The sequence below is a fragment of the Saccopteryx leptura genome, chromosome 3, assembly GCF_036850995.1.
Source record: "Saccopteryx leptura isolate mSacLep1 chromosome 3, mSacLep1_pri_phased_curated, whole genome shotgun sequence".
NCBI lineage: Eukaryota > Metazoa > Chordata > Mammalia > Chiroptera > Emballonuridae > Saccopteryx > Saccopteryx leptura.
In genome coordinates, this window is record NC_089505.1 from 6,796,395 (window position 1) to 6,812,908 (window position 16,514).

General features: G+C 57.0%; 1 protein-coding gene across 3 annotated transcripts; it reads right to left on the bottom strand.

Moving 5' to 3' along the window:
- Positions 1-4,334: 4,334 nt before the first annotated feature.
- On the bottom strand, positions 4,335-14,246 carry DLL1 (delta like canonical Notch ligand 1). Of its 3 annotated transcripts, none has more exons than XM_066372827.1 (12): positions 13,566-14,246; positions 12,052-12,444; positions 11,606-11,902; positions 10,815-10,875; positions 10,353-10,610; positions 8,505-8,565; positions 7,902-8,032; positions 7,631-7,800; positions 7,303-7,519; positions 5,489-6,290; positions 5,140-5,254; positions 4,335-5,019 (listed from the first exon to the last, which is right to left on the bottom strand). In XM_066372827.1, exons 2-12 carry the CDS (start codon positions 12,103-12,105, stop codon positions 5,014-5,016), a joined length of 2,172 nt encoding a protein of 723 aa, XP_066228924.1. In that variant the 5' UTR covers positions 12,106-12,444; positions 13,566-14,246; the 3' UTR covers positions 4,335-5,013. The 3 variants fall into 3 exon arrangements, with proteins under 3 accessions (XP_066228924.1, XP_066228923.1, XP_066228922.1); XM_066372826.1 differs by lacking the exon at positions 13,566-14,246 and adding an exon at positions 13,104-13,549; XM_066372825.1 differs by lacking the exon at positions 13,566-14,246 and adding an exon at positions 13,096-13,549.
- Between the last annotated feature and the right edge of the window lie 2,268 nt (positions 14,247-16,514).

Genomic DNA, 16,514 nt, shown 5'->3' on the forward strand with positions numbered 1-16,514 from the left:
TGGCTTCATGTTATGGTCCAAAACCACTAGTGACGTTCACGAGCGTGAACATCAGAATCAAGTCCTTTTCCCTTGACCGGTGTCCTCGTCCTCTTTCACGCACGTCTCCCGTGTGTCCCCGTGTGTCCCCGTGTGTCCCCCGTGTGTGTGTCCACGCGTGCGCTCGTGTGTGTTAAAAACCCTGCGGCACAGGCACGAGGCCGGGACTGGGCGCAGCTGCGAGAGAAGGTGGGCGGCCCCGCCCCCTGGACTGCAGCCTCTCCGGGGACACAGACCTGCAACACGCAGCCACGCCGCGGACCAATCCGGCCGCGCAGGTATCATGCCGCCGGGCAGGCACCCCAGTCTGGAGGTCCAGAGAGGCTGCCCGGACCACCAGCCTCTCCAAGGAGCTCGTGAGGGAGAGAGCACCCAGCAGATGGAAGGTCACGGGGGACGTCTGGGACAGGGGAGGGTGGAGAGCCGGGCGTCGATGGCTCCCGTGGCTGCAGCAGGTGCCGAAGGGACAGAGGGGCAGAAAGACAGCCAGGAGCAGATCACACGCAAACCGGACAGACCTGGGCGAGGAAATTGGAATTCTATGCTAAAAGCACTCGGGACCTGTTAGCTGGTTATGAGCAGGGAACAGACCCCTCGGGGACTGTGCCTGGAAAATCCTTTGGTGGCAACGTAGAGAGTGGGACCCTCGCAACGCTGTTTCAGGGAGACTGCGGTGACCAAATTTTATAGGCTCAGCGGAGTTCATGGTCACCGAGTGCCTGGCCCACGCGGGCAGAACTTGAGTCTAAACCACACCGTTCTATATCTCAACCCATTTGATTTGTTTGGTTTTGGTCTGACAAAATTTCTGATCTGAGTAGACAGAGGCAGAGATGGAAAACTCCCCCCCATCACTGTGCTCTAGACGCCACCTAACAGACACAGCAGTGAGTCGTGCCACGTGTCTGTGCGTCTATTCGAGGCCTAATTCTCTTAATGCCTTTGCTTATGGGAGGTTTCAAGCGTATACCGCAGAGAAGAAATAGCAACGTTAACTCCACCGTGCCGAGCTCCCACATCCACAGCCGTCACCGCGCCCCATCTCAGGTTATTTTGAAGCAAATCACAGACATAGTTATTGTTTCATACATAGATAGTCTGGAATTTTTGTCTGAAAGTTAAGAACTCTTTTTTTGTTTAACTTAATCGTAATAACCTCTCGCATCTAAAAAAAAAATAATAATAAGTATCCAGTAATACCATTAAGATATGCGCCAGCGCTTACATTTCTCCAATTGGCTCAAAGACTTTAACCGGTTTTTTTAATGGTCAAGTCTCGGATTCAGCTGAGTAGGTCCTGGTGATGTCCTAACTGTGCCCCCATCCCCTGTATTTCTGTAAACTAGTAGCTAGGTTGACAGTTCAGATCAAACTCAAGTACAATTTTCTCTGCGAAAAGTCCCTCATCCGTGATACTGTGAGCCTGTGTGGTCACAGTGCCCGGAATCAGCAACGTGAAGCCTGTGTGTAGTCACATCGGACACATTATTGACCTGGAGCCTCTCTCTGTGGCTTCTGCGTGGGTTACCCTATTTATATCCTGGTAGCTTCTCATTGTATTAGGGTTCATGAACTCACAAAATTAGAAACAGAGTTGCTAACAGGACAGGCTTCCTGGAGAAGGGCTGGCTCCGCCGCTGGGGCAGAGAACGCAGCGAGCCCGGGAAGAAGGAGCACCTGGACAGCTGGCCGTCGGGCAACAGAGGAGAAACAGCCCAGCCCGAGCCTCACGACAACGACAGCGATGGACTGTGACCCAGCACATGAGGAGCGATCGGGCATCTGCACTGACGCCGTGAGAGAGTTCACACCTCCTTGCTGTGGAAGCCCCACGACCAGGAGGGAGGACGGATTCACAGCCATTGTGATCACGAGAATTCTTCGTTCTGTCCCGGCGACATTTCCGGAAGTTCCAAATTACATCCGAATGAAAAGTTAAAAGGAAACGATGCTTCGCCTTCCTCGCGGTTTTCATGGAGGTCCCAGCATTTGGAGTGTGGAGCAGGAGCTGCTGAGAGAGAAGGCTGGGCCCCTCCCCAAACTCGGAGACACTGAGCCCCCCCAGCCTGGCTCCTGGAGCTATTTTTAATTCATTGCCGTGAGTGCACAATTGTTTCTTCCTTTCTCACTCCTCGTGGCTCGCTTGGCACGGGGAGAACACAACCAAAGGCTGACCAGGCTGGGCACTGCCCGGCATGACGCGTCACCGCTGGCCCGTAAATGCCCATGTTTTTATGTGGCTGGTTTTGAGTGTTGTACCTGGACTTCCCACCGCAAACGACATAACCTGGAAACTGAGGGACCAACTGATGAAGCATCAAATTAAAAAACATCAATGCCAGAAGAAACTCAGGGAGCCCCGCCCAGCCGGCAGGGCGCTGGGACTCCCACGCTGCAAAGGGTTAGTTCTCGATTTGCCCCCAGAGAAGGATTGAATTGATTCTCTGACGTATAGAAAGTGGGAAAGGATGAAGTGGAGATTACTTGACAGAACTTTGAGGTTCTTTCTCTTTCATGAAATGAACCTGACAAGAATCCCAGCATATTCCACAGTTCTTGAAAATAGATGAGTCATTTAATTTAATATTATCCAGGGCAGGTCACTCCTGAAAGTAAAAGGAAGCTGTTAGCCATTGCTCTAGGTTAATGAGTGTGTAAACCAGTACAAGCTCACCCCACCCTTCACCAGAGCCTGTGGACTGTCCGGAGGAACATTGGTGACTCCGTGTTTGTCTGGAATATGCTGTCACACCCCTAAAGTCAGCGGAGGGCAGGCTGGGGACGGAGGGGGCACAGAGCCATGCCCCTGACTTCTTTCTTCCCGTGGCTGATCTTAATCACGCCACCAGATTTCTTGACTTTAGGAGCCCATTCAGAGTTACCGCCAGGGTGGCCAGAGGGGTCAGGATAGGTTGGGTTCTGTGTCAGACGCAGAAGCACCAGTGGCCCTGTGTCCTCTGATCCTGGTGTGGCCTGGCTTCGGTGGTCTGTTTTCCGGCTCCATCATTCATACACATGTGCGTGGCGTGTATACATCTGGCCTCTCCTCCCCAGGAAGACTCCAGAGTTTCTTCTGGTCCTGACTGTGCAGTGCCTCCTTACAGGAATAGGAACAAAGGTGCAGGGATCTGCCCATCTGTTCCCCCTCCAACCCTGGAAATAAACCTGTGGTCTCAGAGCCAACACCTGCAACCACCCAGTGACGGGGGCTTGTTCTCAAAGCAGCCAAGTTCCTGACAAATAAAGACGATTAATCCGGGGTCTGGAGACAGAACACCGGGTCTGAATGTTGACTCCGCCCCCTTACAAACCCTGAGCAAGTAAGTTCACTCTCCAAACCCACTTCCTCCGCTGTGATACGGGAGGGACACACAGCACTGCCGGTGCCACCAGGATGAGTGAGGTGACGCACGGGGAGCGGTTATCACAGGGCCTGGAGTGCGGTGAACACAGCATTGCTGTTGTCGAACCCACCACCACTGCAGCCAAATGCAACAGCAAACAATCGTTTTTAATTAACTGGAAATAAACACACAAACCCATCTAATCAGTGTCCCTCTAAGACAAGTCTTGGCCACGGTGATACAGAAGTTCCTCGTGGATATTTGATCCCAAACGAGGCTTTGCCCCAACCCAGGGGTCCCCAAACTTTTTACACAGGGGGCCAGTTCACTGTCCCTCAGACCGTTGGAGGGCCGGACTATAAAAAAAACTATGAACAAATCCCAATGCACACTGCACATATCTTATTTTAAAGTAAAAAAACAAAATGGGAACAAATACAATATTTAAAATAAAAAAACAAGTAAATTTAAATCAAGAAACTGACCAGTATTTCAATGGGAACTATGGGCCTGCTTTTGGCTAATGAGATGGTCAATGTGCTCCTTTCATTGACCACCAATGAAAGAGGTGCCCCTTCCGGAAGTGCAGCGGGGGCCGGATAAATGGCCTCAGGGGGCCGCATCTGACCCGCGGGGCCGTAGTTTGGGGACCCCTGCCCCAACCCTTTGAAACGAGGAAGGCTCAGAAAGAAGGTGGCCAGCTTGCCGCAGAACTGTGCCCGCAGTTCCCTAACCCCGGGGCTGCTGCTCAAGTCGTCCTGACTGGGACTGCAGGAAGGTTCTCTGAACGGGCTCACGAGCCAGGGACATTGCTTTTAATCAATCCGGTGAAACCAGGCAAAGACGTTAGAAACCTTAGACACCGAAAATCAGAACCAGCGGCGTCCGTCCTGGGGGCCCGGCGGGCGCGAGCGAGCGCGGGGGGGAGTCGGCACATCTCCGGCTGTCATTCATAATATTTATTTTGGAAAAATATTTTAAAAAGGAATTTCTTCATTAACAAAACAGTAAAAAACTCAAATAACATTTGCACAATATTCCATAAATACATTTATATACAAAAAAATATAGTCACATAGACCCGAAGTGCCTTTGTACATATTTACCAGAAATTTAAATTATAAAAAAAAAATGAACATCACAAAATACTCAAGCTTTACAGATATCATGAAAAATATTTTTACAAGTCCAAAAAAATAACACACATCTTTTTTCCACCTAGAAAAAAAAAAAAACAAAACACATTTTAGTATCAAAAAAGATGATCAAGGCAGTGTTTGTGATTCTAATTCAAGAAAAAACTGGCTCATAAGAATCCAAAATATACACTTCAGGCAGTGCGTGCGTCTTCTGTCGTAACTAGGTCCGTTCATTTAAATATATATTTTTTTAAAAGCAACTGTCCATAGTGCAATGGAGACGTCGTGAAAAGGCAGAGTGCAACGGGCCTCCGGGGACCGCCCGAGCCCGCCGCCCACTCCGCGTCACCGGCCGACGTCTGGGACCCTCTCCCAGCAGCAGTCCGCGAAGCTCTCTCCCTTTCCCTCTCAGCAGCATCCGTGGGGGCATAGATCCTTGGAATTTTATTTATTTTTAAGAGAAACGGGAATTTTGCCATATCACCTCAATTTTACACCTGGAGGGGGGCCAAGAAGACAGAATGGAAAGTTAGGTTAACATATCAAGATCAAGGTGACTTGGACCACGGGGGGGGGGGACGGGGGGGGGGACTGGGTGGGGGGGCACCCACACCCACCTCAGTGGCTATGACGCACTCGTCCTTCTCCGATATGACGAACACTGACTGATACTTTGTGTCTTTTGAAGTCGAGTACACAGAGTCCCGCCTTTTTCTTTCAGATATGTCTCTACTAAAAGGAAAATGAAACACAGAACCACAATAAACATTTGCAGAGGAAAATGCCCAGAGCTCAGAGGAGACCACCGTTCTGCCCAGCTCGGCCTAGCTCAAAGCACCCCTTGAGGAGTATCGGGGGCCCTCCCAAGCTGGCCCTCCTACCCAGCCTGGCCCCTAGAGTCCCGGGTTTCGGGGAGCCCTCCCAGCTGGCTTCCCACCGGTGCCCCTCTCAGCCGGCAGCACGTACCCCCTGAGCGTCGGGGTGCCCTTGTCCTCCCCTGAGGAGCTCTGGGGCTGGCACTTGGTGGCATGCTTGCTATGGGGGTCCCTGGTGGCGGCGTCATCGCCCTTGAACTCCTGCACCAGGTTATAGTCCACACCGGGGTATCGGGCCTTGAGGCCGTTCTTGTCGGCTCCGTGCTCCCCCTGGAAGTCCACCTTCTTGTTGGTGTTCTTGATCTGCGCGGTCCCGATGACGCTGACAGAGATGTCCTTCTCGCGCTGGCAGTTGGCGAGGTTGTTCATGGTCTCCGTCTCCCCGCGGCAGGGGTCGGCCGGAAGCTGGCCCTTCTGCAGCCTCAGCCGCACGCAGACCACCACGGCGGCACAGCCGAGCAGCAGCATGAGCACGAGGACCACGCCTGCACAGACGGCCACCCAGGGGAACGACGGCCCGACCTGGCCCTCCACGTACTTCTCCGTGAGGTCCACCACCACGGGCGCCGGGGGCGGCTCGGGGAGCAGGAACTGGCAGTTGGGGCCCCCGTAGCCCCGGGCGCACTCACACAGGTAGCGGCGGGCTCTCTCGTGGCAGGTGGCCCCGTTGTGGCAGGGTGCATGCTCACACCTGCTGATGGGGACGCTGCAGTTCCTGCCGGAGTACCCGGGGGGACAGGTGCAGGAGAACTCGTTCACGCCGTCCCGGCAGGTGCCCCCGTGGGCACACGGGGAGGAGGCGCAGTCGTCCACATTGTCCTCGCAGTGCCGCCCGGAGAAGCCGGCCCGGCACCGGCACAGGTAGGCGTCGCCCAAGTCCACGCACTGTGCGCCTGGAATGCAAGACAGCCACCGTTGCTTGTCACCCAGCAAACGTTCTGAAGCCTCCGCTGCTTGTCTGCCTCCGTGTTACACGTGAGAGGGACAAGGACAAACCAGACAGCCTGTGGCCTGAAGGAGGTCACAGCTCAAGGCAACATTCTACTGCCTTCCCTGCACCTCCTGGGAGCCCAGCCAGCTCCACGAATGGTGATGACGCTGCCCGTGCCCCCTGAGGAGCCGCACCTTGACCGGCATGGTCCACCATGCCCCCCAGCCTCTCTGAAGTCCTCACAACCACCCAATGAGGACCCGGTTCACAGAGAGGACCAGGGGCCCAGTTACACATCCCAGGAGGACGGCAGGAGAAGGGGGAGCCCATCTGCTGAGCCTCCGGCTAGCTGCCTCGCTAAAAAACGAGGCATTGTGCCTCTGTGTGCACAGGATGAGAGCCTGGCCCACGGGACAGCCACACCTCCCGTTCCGCAGGGAGCGCCAGGCTGAAATGATTCCTCCGCTGGAAGGTCCCCTTGGTTACCCTGTCCAATGGGGACGCTCCACAGTCTTCTGGGAAGGTCCAGCCTGTCTGGGGCTCTGCTTCCCTCCCTGTGAGTTTGTCGGGGCGCCCCACCCACACTGCTTCACACAGAGACTCCAGACGGCTGTTTGGGTGACAGTGCGGAGTTAGGCTTCCCTCCAAAACCAAGTGGCTAGAGGGCAGTTGGAGCGCCGCCTCAGGTAGCAGGGCCTTGTCCTGGAGGTTTGACCTGGAGCAAACCCTGTGGCCTCTCCACCTCTGGCTTTCCCCAGAGAACCTGAGGATAAACCCCTGGCTTGCCTTTCTTGTTACCTGGGCCTTTACAGACTCAAGGACAAAGTCTCTACAAAAATCTGCATTTGGATGAAAGGGCTCCATGAACTCCAGGCAGTTTGCAGAACCAGAGACCTGGTTTGGGATGAAACCCGTGCTCCTGTGTCCTTCCTCAGCGGCGACACATGACAGAGCCTTGCGGGGCCGCCCCTTACCGTTAGAGCAGGGGGAGGAACTGCAGAAGTCCATCTTCTTCTCGCAGTTGAAGCCGGAGAAGCCCACGGGGCAGCGGCAGCTGTAGCCTCCCTCGGGGTGGTCTGAGCACCGTCCCCCGTTGAAGCAAGGGCCGTCCGCACATGCCATGGCACTCAGCTCGCAGATTCTGCCGTAGAAGCCAGGTGGGCAGGTGCAAGAGTAGCCGTTCTCCAGATCCTACGTGACGAAGAGGATGAAAAGTCTTCCTAAAGCTGACGCAGGATACCCACGCAGGCCGTGTCCAGCCAGGGCCCAGGCAGCTGCCGAACCCACTGGGCCGGAACTCACCGTGCAGCTGCCCCCGTGCCTGCAGGGGCTGGCGCCACACTCGTCCACCTCCGTCTCGCAGGTGGGCCCCGTGTAGCCGGGCCGACAGGAGCAGGTGTAGCTGCCCTGGCCCGTGTTGGTGCAGGTGGCCCCGTTCTTGCAGGGTTTGTGGTGTGTGCAGTAGTTGAGATCTGGGAAGGGCGAAGACAGGAAGAAAAGAAGAGGGAAACCCACGGTCAGACTCGGGAGAAGCCGGGAGTCCGGGCTGCCTGCCAGGGGACAGGAGGCTTACCCTGGTTGCAGAAAAGACCCCCCCAGCCTTCCTGACAGGTGCACTGCCAGGGCTGTTGGCAGGTGCCGTGGAGACAGCCGGGGTACCGAATGCACTGGTCACAGTACCGGCCCTGCCAGCCCACTCTGCACCTGAGAGGAGAGATGACAGGGTCAAGGGGATGCTGACATTCCTGAGTCACAGCAGCCAAGCGCTTCCCGCTCACAGGAAACTGTCCCACAGCAGTGCCAGGACCTTCAGTTCTTAAACTGGCAGAAGAGGGACCCTTCCCAGGCCTCCCGAGGGTCTGACTCCTGGGGGCTCCAGGCAGCATTTCTAGAGGGTCCCCACGAGACTCGAATGCACCCCCACGTCCGAGAACCATGGAGCTGAATTGTCATTTTTCACCTGCTGTCTGTACGTTCCCACAGCCGGTGAGCCGAGGTGACAGACAGCGCGTGACCTTACACATTTCCACACACGTGTTAAGTAGAAACACCCAAATCACAGCCCCCACCAGCTACTCTCACCTGAGCTTTTCAAGTGCTCCCCTAGAGCTGCTTTAGAAACGCACTCACTGTAAAAGGGCATGAGGAAAAGAAGCAGCCACCTCTGCAGACTTACTTGCATTCCCCTGGCTTGTCACAAAACCCAAGCTGCTCATCACATCCGGGCAAGCAGATTGCTGCAGCAAAGAGAAAACCCGGGGTCAGCCCAGCGCCTCCCCAGCACCACACGGCCGGCCGGCCGGCCGCCTGCCACACAACGTGCCTGGCTGTCCGAGCCCAGCTGAGCTAATCTCTGTCCCGCCTAGTAACTGTGGACTTTACTCAGCCAGGGTGAGCATTCTTCTTAACATAGCCACTCCAGGACAAAAGATCTCGGAAGCCCCCGCCCCCACCCCATCCCCTTTTCTTCTAAGAGAGGGTCAGAAGTCCTTCCCCCTCCCCCTCCCCCACTTCCCAATTCTATGCACAAAGCTCCACCTCTTAATACCCAGAAAGTGTGTGTGTAGATAAGGGTGGACAGCTGGTCTGCAGAGTACCAGGGCAAGACAGCTGCTCTATTGTCTGCTCTCTCCCAGCAGCTGCCCCGTGCAACAATACGGGCCCCCCTCACCCCCGGCCCCCACCCCTCACACGCCCCAGCGTGTACACACCACACACACACACACATGCACGCGCGCGCCCTTTCCGCCAATGGGGGCGGGCGTGCGTCCCTGCGCTATCCCCGCGGAGATCTAATGGACGGCACGCGCAAGCTGGGGGCGGGGAGAGACTCCAGTGTTTGAAGAAGAAGAAAAAAGTTTTGAGTTTATGGCTACCCCATGGTGAAGAAGAGAGAAGACAGCGAGGGTGGGAGCCGCAGGCCTTAGCCACAAGGAGGGAGTCTGGGGCTGGGGGCGGGCTGGCTTCCTGAGCCTGGTTATGCCTGGTTATGAAACTCATTAACAAGCCGCTCCACAAGTGTTTTAAGACAACAGGTAGAGCTTCAAGTGCTCCAGGAGCTGGTGGAAAGCTGGGCAACAGTGACCTTGAAAGTGAAGAGCCACCCTTGCCCCAGACACAGACCCGGGAGACAGAGGGCAGCTTCGGAAAGGGCTGCCTCCTCCCGGGCAGGAGAAGAAAAGTTCTGTGGAGTCTGGGGGGCTCCAGCACCCACCCTGGTGCTAGAGAAAGTCGGTCCCTGGGTGTGCAGGTTGCTGGGACTGAGCAGGCTGGGCAGAGGCCTGGTGGAGTCCAGCAGAACCAGCCCCAGGAGCCAGGAGGGTCCTCACAAGCTCCCAGTCCCCCTGCCCTGACTCCCTGCCACTTGGGAGCAGCTGCCTAGGCAGCCAGAATACCGAGGAAGGGGTAAGAGGAGCCCTGATCACTTGTAAAGGTATTTCTTCCCCAGACAAGGTGCTGTGGGCACCTCCCCACGCAGGCCTGGCACGCCCAGCCTCCACATACACCCTCCCATGTCCCCAGACCCCACAAGTGACAACCTTATAGTGTGTGTACCTCACACGGGGCATTTACAAATACATGAGCTCAGGGAAGAGGCCAAGTGTACCAACTCCAAAGAGAATCAAGCACTTTCCAGTGAGATGCTGTTCCAGCAGAGAAAACTTGGTCTAAAGCAGCCCCTACACACACACAAACGCTGCTGCTCTCTGTTCCTCCCTTCCTTCCTCCCCTCCCCTCCCTCTCCCTCGCTGACTTCCTGACCCCTGGCCCTATATCCAAAATTCTCCCTGATTAAGAAGGGCAGCTTCCCATAGCGGAAGTTAGAATGTCTGAGTTGACCCCCACCCTGAGATTGGCTGACTGAGAGATCTTGGCAAGTTTCTCCAGCTCCCTAGCCTCGGTTTACCCACAAGAACACCTCTCTAGTGCGAACAGCCCGGCTCCCGGCTCACAGAGGGCTCCCCGGCTTCCCTGGGAAGTAGGTAAACTGAAGGAAAGCAGACTTTTCTCTGCAGGGACCCACCTTCGGTGCAGTACTGGCCTTTCCAGCCAGGATTACAGACTTTCTCCCCTCTCTCCCCACAGGTGAAGTGGCCAAAGGCATCGTCTCGGGGGCGACAGAAGACGGAGCAGCCCTCCCCGTAGTAGTGCTCGTCACACACGAAGCGGTAGGAGTACTTGAGGTCCGTGCGGCCGCTGCTGTGCAGGTCCTGGGACCATTCCTCGCCCACCGTCAGGTGCCTCTGAGTGGCCAGGCGGCTGATGAGTCTTTCTGGGTTTTCTGTGGGAAGAGGAAGCTCCTGTCTCTTCTGACTGTGAACCCAAAGGCTGGGGACATGGGGGAGGAGGCCAGGGGCCTCTCTATCCTAAAGTTCCTGCACAATGAGGATGCAGGTGTTTGTCTGTGGGAAGATATATAGACTCAAATATGTATTCACTGGGGAAGCAGTTTACACAGTTTGGGGGCTTTTCCGTTAGTGTTTACCTGTGGCGAGGTCATCGGGGGAATCTGTGTGCAGAGCCTCAATGATCAGAGAGAAGGTGCCCTGGGAGAAGGGGAAGAGAGGAGATGAACTAGAAATATCTCTTCAACTACTCAAAGCCTTCGGGACAAGTCAGAGAGGCCCCACGCCTGCAGATCTGCACGGGCAGTGTGTCCCGGGTTGGATCTCTCTCCATCTGTCCCGTTTTCACTTTCCTCGAGGAAATGAAAGAACTTTTTAAAGAGTGGTTTCCTGGGGTATATTTTCAGCCTGTTAGTACAGGATATCACGTTTTAAAAAACAAAAACAAAAACTGCACAGGAGCAGGCAGGGCTGGAGGGGGGGGGGCTGTCCTCAGTCTTCAGGGGAGGGACCCTCGGGGAGGGGACTGGGTGTTGCAAGGCTGACCACGCCACCTCAGTCTCCAGGGGAGGGACCCTCCGGGAGGGGACTGGACGCTGCAAGGCTGACCACGCCACCTCAGTCTTCAGGGGAGGGACCCTCCGGGAGGGGGCTGGACGCTGCAAGGCTGACCACGCCACCTCAGTCTTCAGGGGAGGGACCCTCGGGGAGGGGACTGGACGCTGCAAGGCTGACCACGCCACCGGCCTGAGAAGGACCTTCCCACAGAAGGAGCGCATTCAACCTGGGGGCTGTGTGCACAGTCCGGATACGGAAGCGCCCCGGGTCCCCGCCTCTTCGCCTCGCCCTGGCCCCAGCTGTCACCCCGCCGCCGGCCGGGGCCCCCGCGCGCCCTGCCCCGCCCCGCCCCGCGCGCAGGTGCGGCGCTCACCGGCCAGGTGAAGCCCAGCGGGAAACGGATGGGGTTGCTGAAGGCGGGGTCGGCGCCCGCGCCCTCGGGCAGGCTGAAGGAGTCGACGCCCAGCACCGGCGTGACGGCGCTGCCGTAGGTGCAGGGCGGCTCGGGGGACACGCTGGCCTGGTAGTGCTTGAGGCAGACGCGGAAGAAGGTCCTGCAGGCGCACGGCGGCGGCCCCGCGCCCCCGCGGCAGCAGTTGCGGTTGCCCAGCAGACCCTTCTTGTTGACGAACTCCTGCAGCTTCAGCTCGAACACCCCCGAGCTCCAGACCTGCGGGCGGGGAGGACGCGGCGTGAGCGCGCGGCGGCTCGGGGGCCGGGGGGTCGCGGCGCAGAGTCGTCGCCGCCAGGGTCACTTTCGCTCCACGGTTGCGCACCACGCCTCCTGCGACCTGACCCACAGGGCTCGTGACAACTCACCTGGCACAGCAGGGCCGAGAGCACCACGAGGGCCAGGGCGCCCCGGCGGCCCATGGTGCACCGCCCGACGCGCTGGCTCTCCGGGCGTTCCACCGGCTCGCTTCCTAGAGCGGCAGCTGGGGGTGCGAGGCGCTGCGTGCGCGCCGAGCGGCGTGGGCAAGGAGACGGGTCCTGCCCCGCTGGGACGACCGGGACGCCTTTCTCCCGGGGTCCGACCCGGCTCCGTCCAGGTTCCTTGAGTCTCCCTCGGCGGCTGAGGCGGCTGGGGATGCGCGAGGAACAGGGCTCGCTCGGACAGATCGCTCCTGGAAGCGGCAACTTTCGGTTTTCTCCGCTTTCTTTCAATCCACGAGTGGGTAAGGGTCGTCTGCTTCCTCGTTTTGTCTTCGGCGTCTTCGCAGGAGAAAAAAAGAAAGAGAGAGAGAGGGAGGGAGAGAGAGAACGTCCAGACAGGCAGCTTAGTTTCCAAGGAGCAGCGGAGGCTCGTCCGAGTCCTGTTGGAAGCACGGTCTGGAAATCCACGGGCGCGGCGATAATCCGGGGCCGACAGAGCGCGGTCGGGGTCACTCGGCGGCGGCGGCGGGCGCTCCGGAAACAGCCTCGGCTCCTGGTGCGTCCTGTGCCGCCACAGAAATCCGCGTCGTTCCGACGAACCCAGCCAGTGCCATCCGAGTAAACACGCGCGGAACCGAGGCGGGTCGTGGGAGGAGGCTCTGCGCGCCGCGGCCCGTCCTTGGCGGCGATCCGCCCTGACCGCCAGGTCCAGCGGGTGCGCGCCGAGGGTCTGGCTCTCGCCGGCGCCGCGCTCTTATATTCTGCCGGCCGCCCGCATGGCTAATGAGATGCAAATAAGCAGCCCCCCAATCTGGCGAGAGCTGTCACAAAGGAGCCACTTTTCCAAACCCTCCTCTCAATGGATCGCCAAATGGTCAGTGAGCTGTAAAATGTGCAACCCTCCTCCCCGCCCCCACCCCTCCCCGCCTCCGGCCCTCCCCCTGCGCCCGCCCCCAGCCCCCCCTTCCTCCCTCGCGACACAAAACGCACTCATTTACATTCCTGCAAAATGTTCACCGCAAGAATCCCCTCCGGTCCTGACGCTGGTGCCGCCGCCCGCGTCCTCGTCTACGACCCGGACCGCAGGCTCACGGAGGCCCACGCGGACACGCGGGGCAGCGCCGCGCCTCCCGCCGGCCGAGCGCAGCGGACTGGGGCGCTGGACGTGGCCACGGAGACTATCCCGGCCGCGGCGCCCGCAAACCGTCTCCTCGCGCGGCCGCGTCCCGGGGCTTTCGGGGACCGGAGGCGGGGGGGGGGGGGGGGGGCAAGTTAGAGGCCGGATTCCCGGCAGGCCGCCATCTCCCCGGCGGCCTCTCCGAAGGAGAGGAGGAGTCTCTGGGAGCGGGGACCCGGGGCACGGTAGGACAGGGGCGGGTGCGAGCCGCGGGCAGAGAGAGTGGCGAGAGCGCAGCGGCAGTTTCGAGAAGTTTGAGAAGGTCTGACACCCATCCACCTACCGGCCGAGGGCGGCCACTCTGCGTCCTGGGAACGCAGAGCCCGCTTGCAGGGCGGGGCCGGGGGAAAGCCAGGCGCCCCCCGGAGACCCCGGTGTCCCCGCGGCCGCTGGGGGGCGGGGCTGGGTAGAGCGTCCCCCCCCCCCCCCCCCCCAGCCGGGAGTTCCTGACGCCTTCAACTACAGCCGCCTCCCCCTGGAACGCACACTCTTCTTCCCAGCGCGATTCCCGGCCACCGCCACCTTTCCTGGCTGTCCAGCCCCTCGTTCCTGGGTTTTTCCCCCTTGGCCTCCCTCCGACTGCTAAAAAGTGAGTTCGGTGTGTGTCGTTCGCGTGGCTGTCATTAAGGCAGTCTGTTATTGTGAGAGCCCGAATCAGTGGCTCTTTGTGCGCTCAGCTGTATGGTAATGCAGACCGCACCTGCTCCCCGCACAATGCAGAGAGAAAGAGCTCCCCTCCGCGCGCGCCGCGGCCTCTGCAACAATGTCCGGCACATGCTCGAGACCTCCCCTCGGCCCCCCCCCCCCAACCCGCAACCTTTACACCACCATCACCTTATTAGGTTTTTACACGTCCATCAGACACTGCAACTTTTGTTTTCATTTCTTTTTTTAAAGGGAAATGAGTTTATTGGGAGGTCTGAGAACATACGTATCAGACAATGAATTATCTAAATTGCTCTCCTGCTCGCCGACTCAAGGCAGAATAAAGGTGGGGCGTAGACTCCTACTCTGGCATCCAGTTCTGTGCTCGCTGGGCGCACTCCGAGGTCTTTTTCCCATATCGACTCGCCTTCACGCTCCCCACCACACACACACACACACACACACACGCTTAGGGCGGCCTCATCGCCTGAAGGTGTGTGTTGGAGCAGGTGTCCCGCTCTGGACAGCAGCGGCTAGGCAGGGCTCAGGCCCTGGTGGCCTCGCGGTAGGTGCTATATAGCACCTTATTGGTGGGAACGGGCACCGTCCTGGCAAAACGGAGCTTTCGTTGCAAGGGGTGTCAAGATCACAAAGTATCGCAAACACCAAGTCAAACCACTGTAGACAGCAATCTAAACATCACTTGGTGGCATTGCCCACAGCAGTCCCTCCAGTCAGATAACCACCAGAGCCCTGAATCTGTGGCTCCCAAATACCCGTCAAGTTTCAGGATCCAGATATATATACACCTCAGGTTTCCTGGTGCCTGGTCCAGAAGCAAAGAATTAATCAGAAGTAACGTGTAAGGCTGAGGTGAGAAAGGCAGGCTTGGACCCCATCAGAAACACCTACTGTTTGGTTCCGAACAAACGGAAGCTTCAAAGGCGGCTGCTGCACCCCTGCAACGGGGCACTCCCAGCGGCCGCCCCCATGTACTTTGCAAGGACTCACTACCCAGGCGGGCCAGTCAGTCAATCCTAATTTAATCTTGCCACCTAGTGTCAGCATCCTTTTTTCATTACATCCACGTTTCCTCTGAAAACTAATTTCTGACAACTCTGGTCCCCCACAGCCTGGAAATCTGTGTGTGTGTGTGTGTGTGTGTGTGTGAGAGAGAGAGAGAGAGAGAGAGAGAGAGAGAGAGAGAGAGAGAGAGATGGGGTGGGGGGAGTGAGGGGCTTCAGGAGCAGGAGAAACCAGAGGAAGAAAGGAATGTGTGCTCTGAATTCTCTGTGCCTCTGAGACTGGGGGTAGATTCAGTAAGAAATGAAATATCAGGAACCTTTTAATTAGGAAATGGAAGTGGGGAACAGGCTTCTCTGAATGCCTGTTTAGAAAACTGGAAATAAAAAGTTCCACGCGCAAGGGCTTAAACCTTGGGGGGGGGGGAGAAAGACTTGCCCCAAATCTTTAACAAATCCCCCTCAGTACCAAGTATTTGTTAAATTGACATGGCACAGATTTCTCGATTACCGCGGCAAAGCAGAACTGAAAGGCATCTTAAAATCCATCAGAATCCCGCCCAAAGCATTCATTCTTTTCCAACTTAATTTATGCCATGCGATTCTGTATTGGTGAAATCAAGCAGAACGAGTCTTTCTTCTCCTTCCTCCTACCCTGTTCTTCTTTCCTCCTTTCTTCTTCCACTTCTCTCCTCCTCCTCCTCCTCTTCCTTCACCTTCTCCTCCTCTCCTCCTCCTCTCTCACTCCACGTGGGCTGCCCCCTCTCCCTGAGCTTCTCCCTTTCGAAGCTGAGCTGACGGGAGACTGTTTAACTTCAGTGTTTCTATGGGAGCCTGTTGTAGTTTAACTCCTGCACACCAGTAGCTGAGACGAACAAAAGAGAGACTCGAGGCCCAACTATTCACCCTTTCTCTGCACTTTAATTTTCATTGATTGGGAAGACAAGGGGAGCCCTTAGGGATTCAGGCTGAAGGGGGATGACACGCCTTTAGACGCCATCAGCCCCCTAGCCAGCCATCTGCTCCGAACCAAATGGCGTTTTTTCACTCCCTAACTGCATGTCTCTATACTCCCGCAATTCAGCGCTCTGAACCCCCTAAATGCAGGAGGGGGCTTTAATCTACAGTATGTTAAATAGACTAGCTCCGTGTTGGCCCTTACAGCCAGATCCCCCCCTCCCCACACACCATAAATCCTCACCTTGCTCATTAGGAAAAAGCAGGAAACTTTCTTTTAAATACTTTTTGATGTCTCAGCAAATTCACTGTACAAAGTGAGGCTCATTAGGGTTGTGAAGGCACCCAGCACCTCAGATGCAGGAGCGGAGAGGGACTTACAGCCTGCGGTTGGTGTGTTCTCACCATGCCCGCAGAGCAGAACCATGGCACCACCACCACCGCCGAGTTCTGCTGGCTGGAGATCCTGATTATTTTACCAGCCATTCTATTAGGCCGCCTTATCAAATTAAATATGCCCATGCTCAGCAGTCAGACCTACTACTCTGGTCATCATCCAATCTTGTGTCAATCCTCCTTTTGCCCAAAGAAAGGTCCTTTTCTCAAGG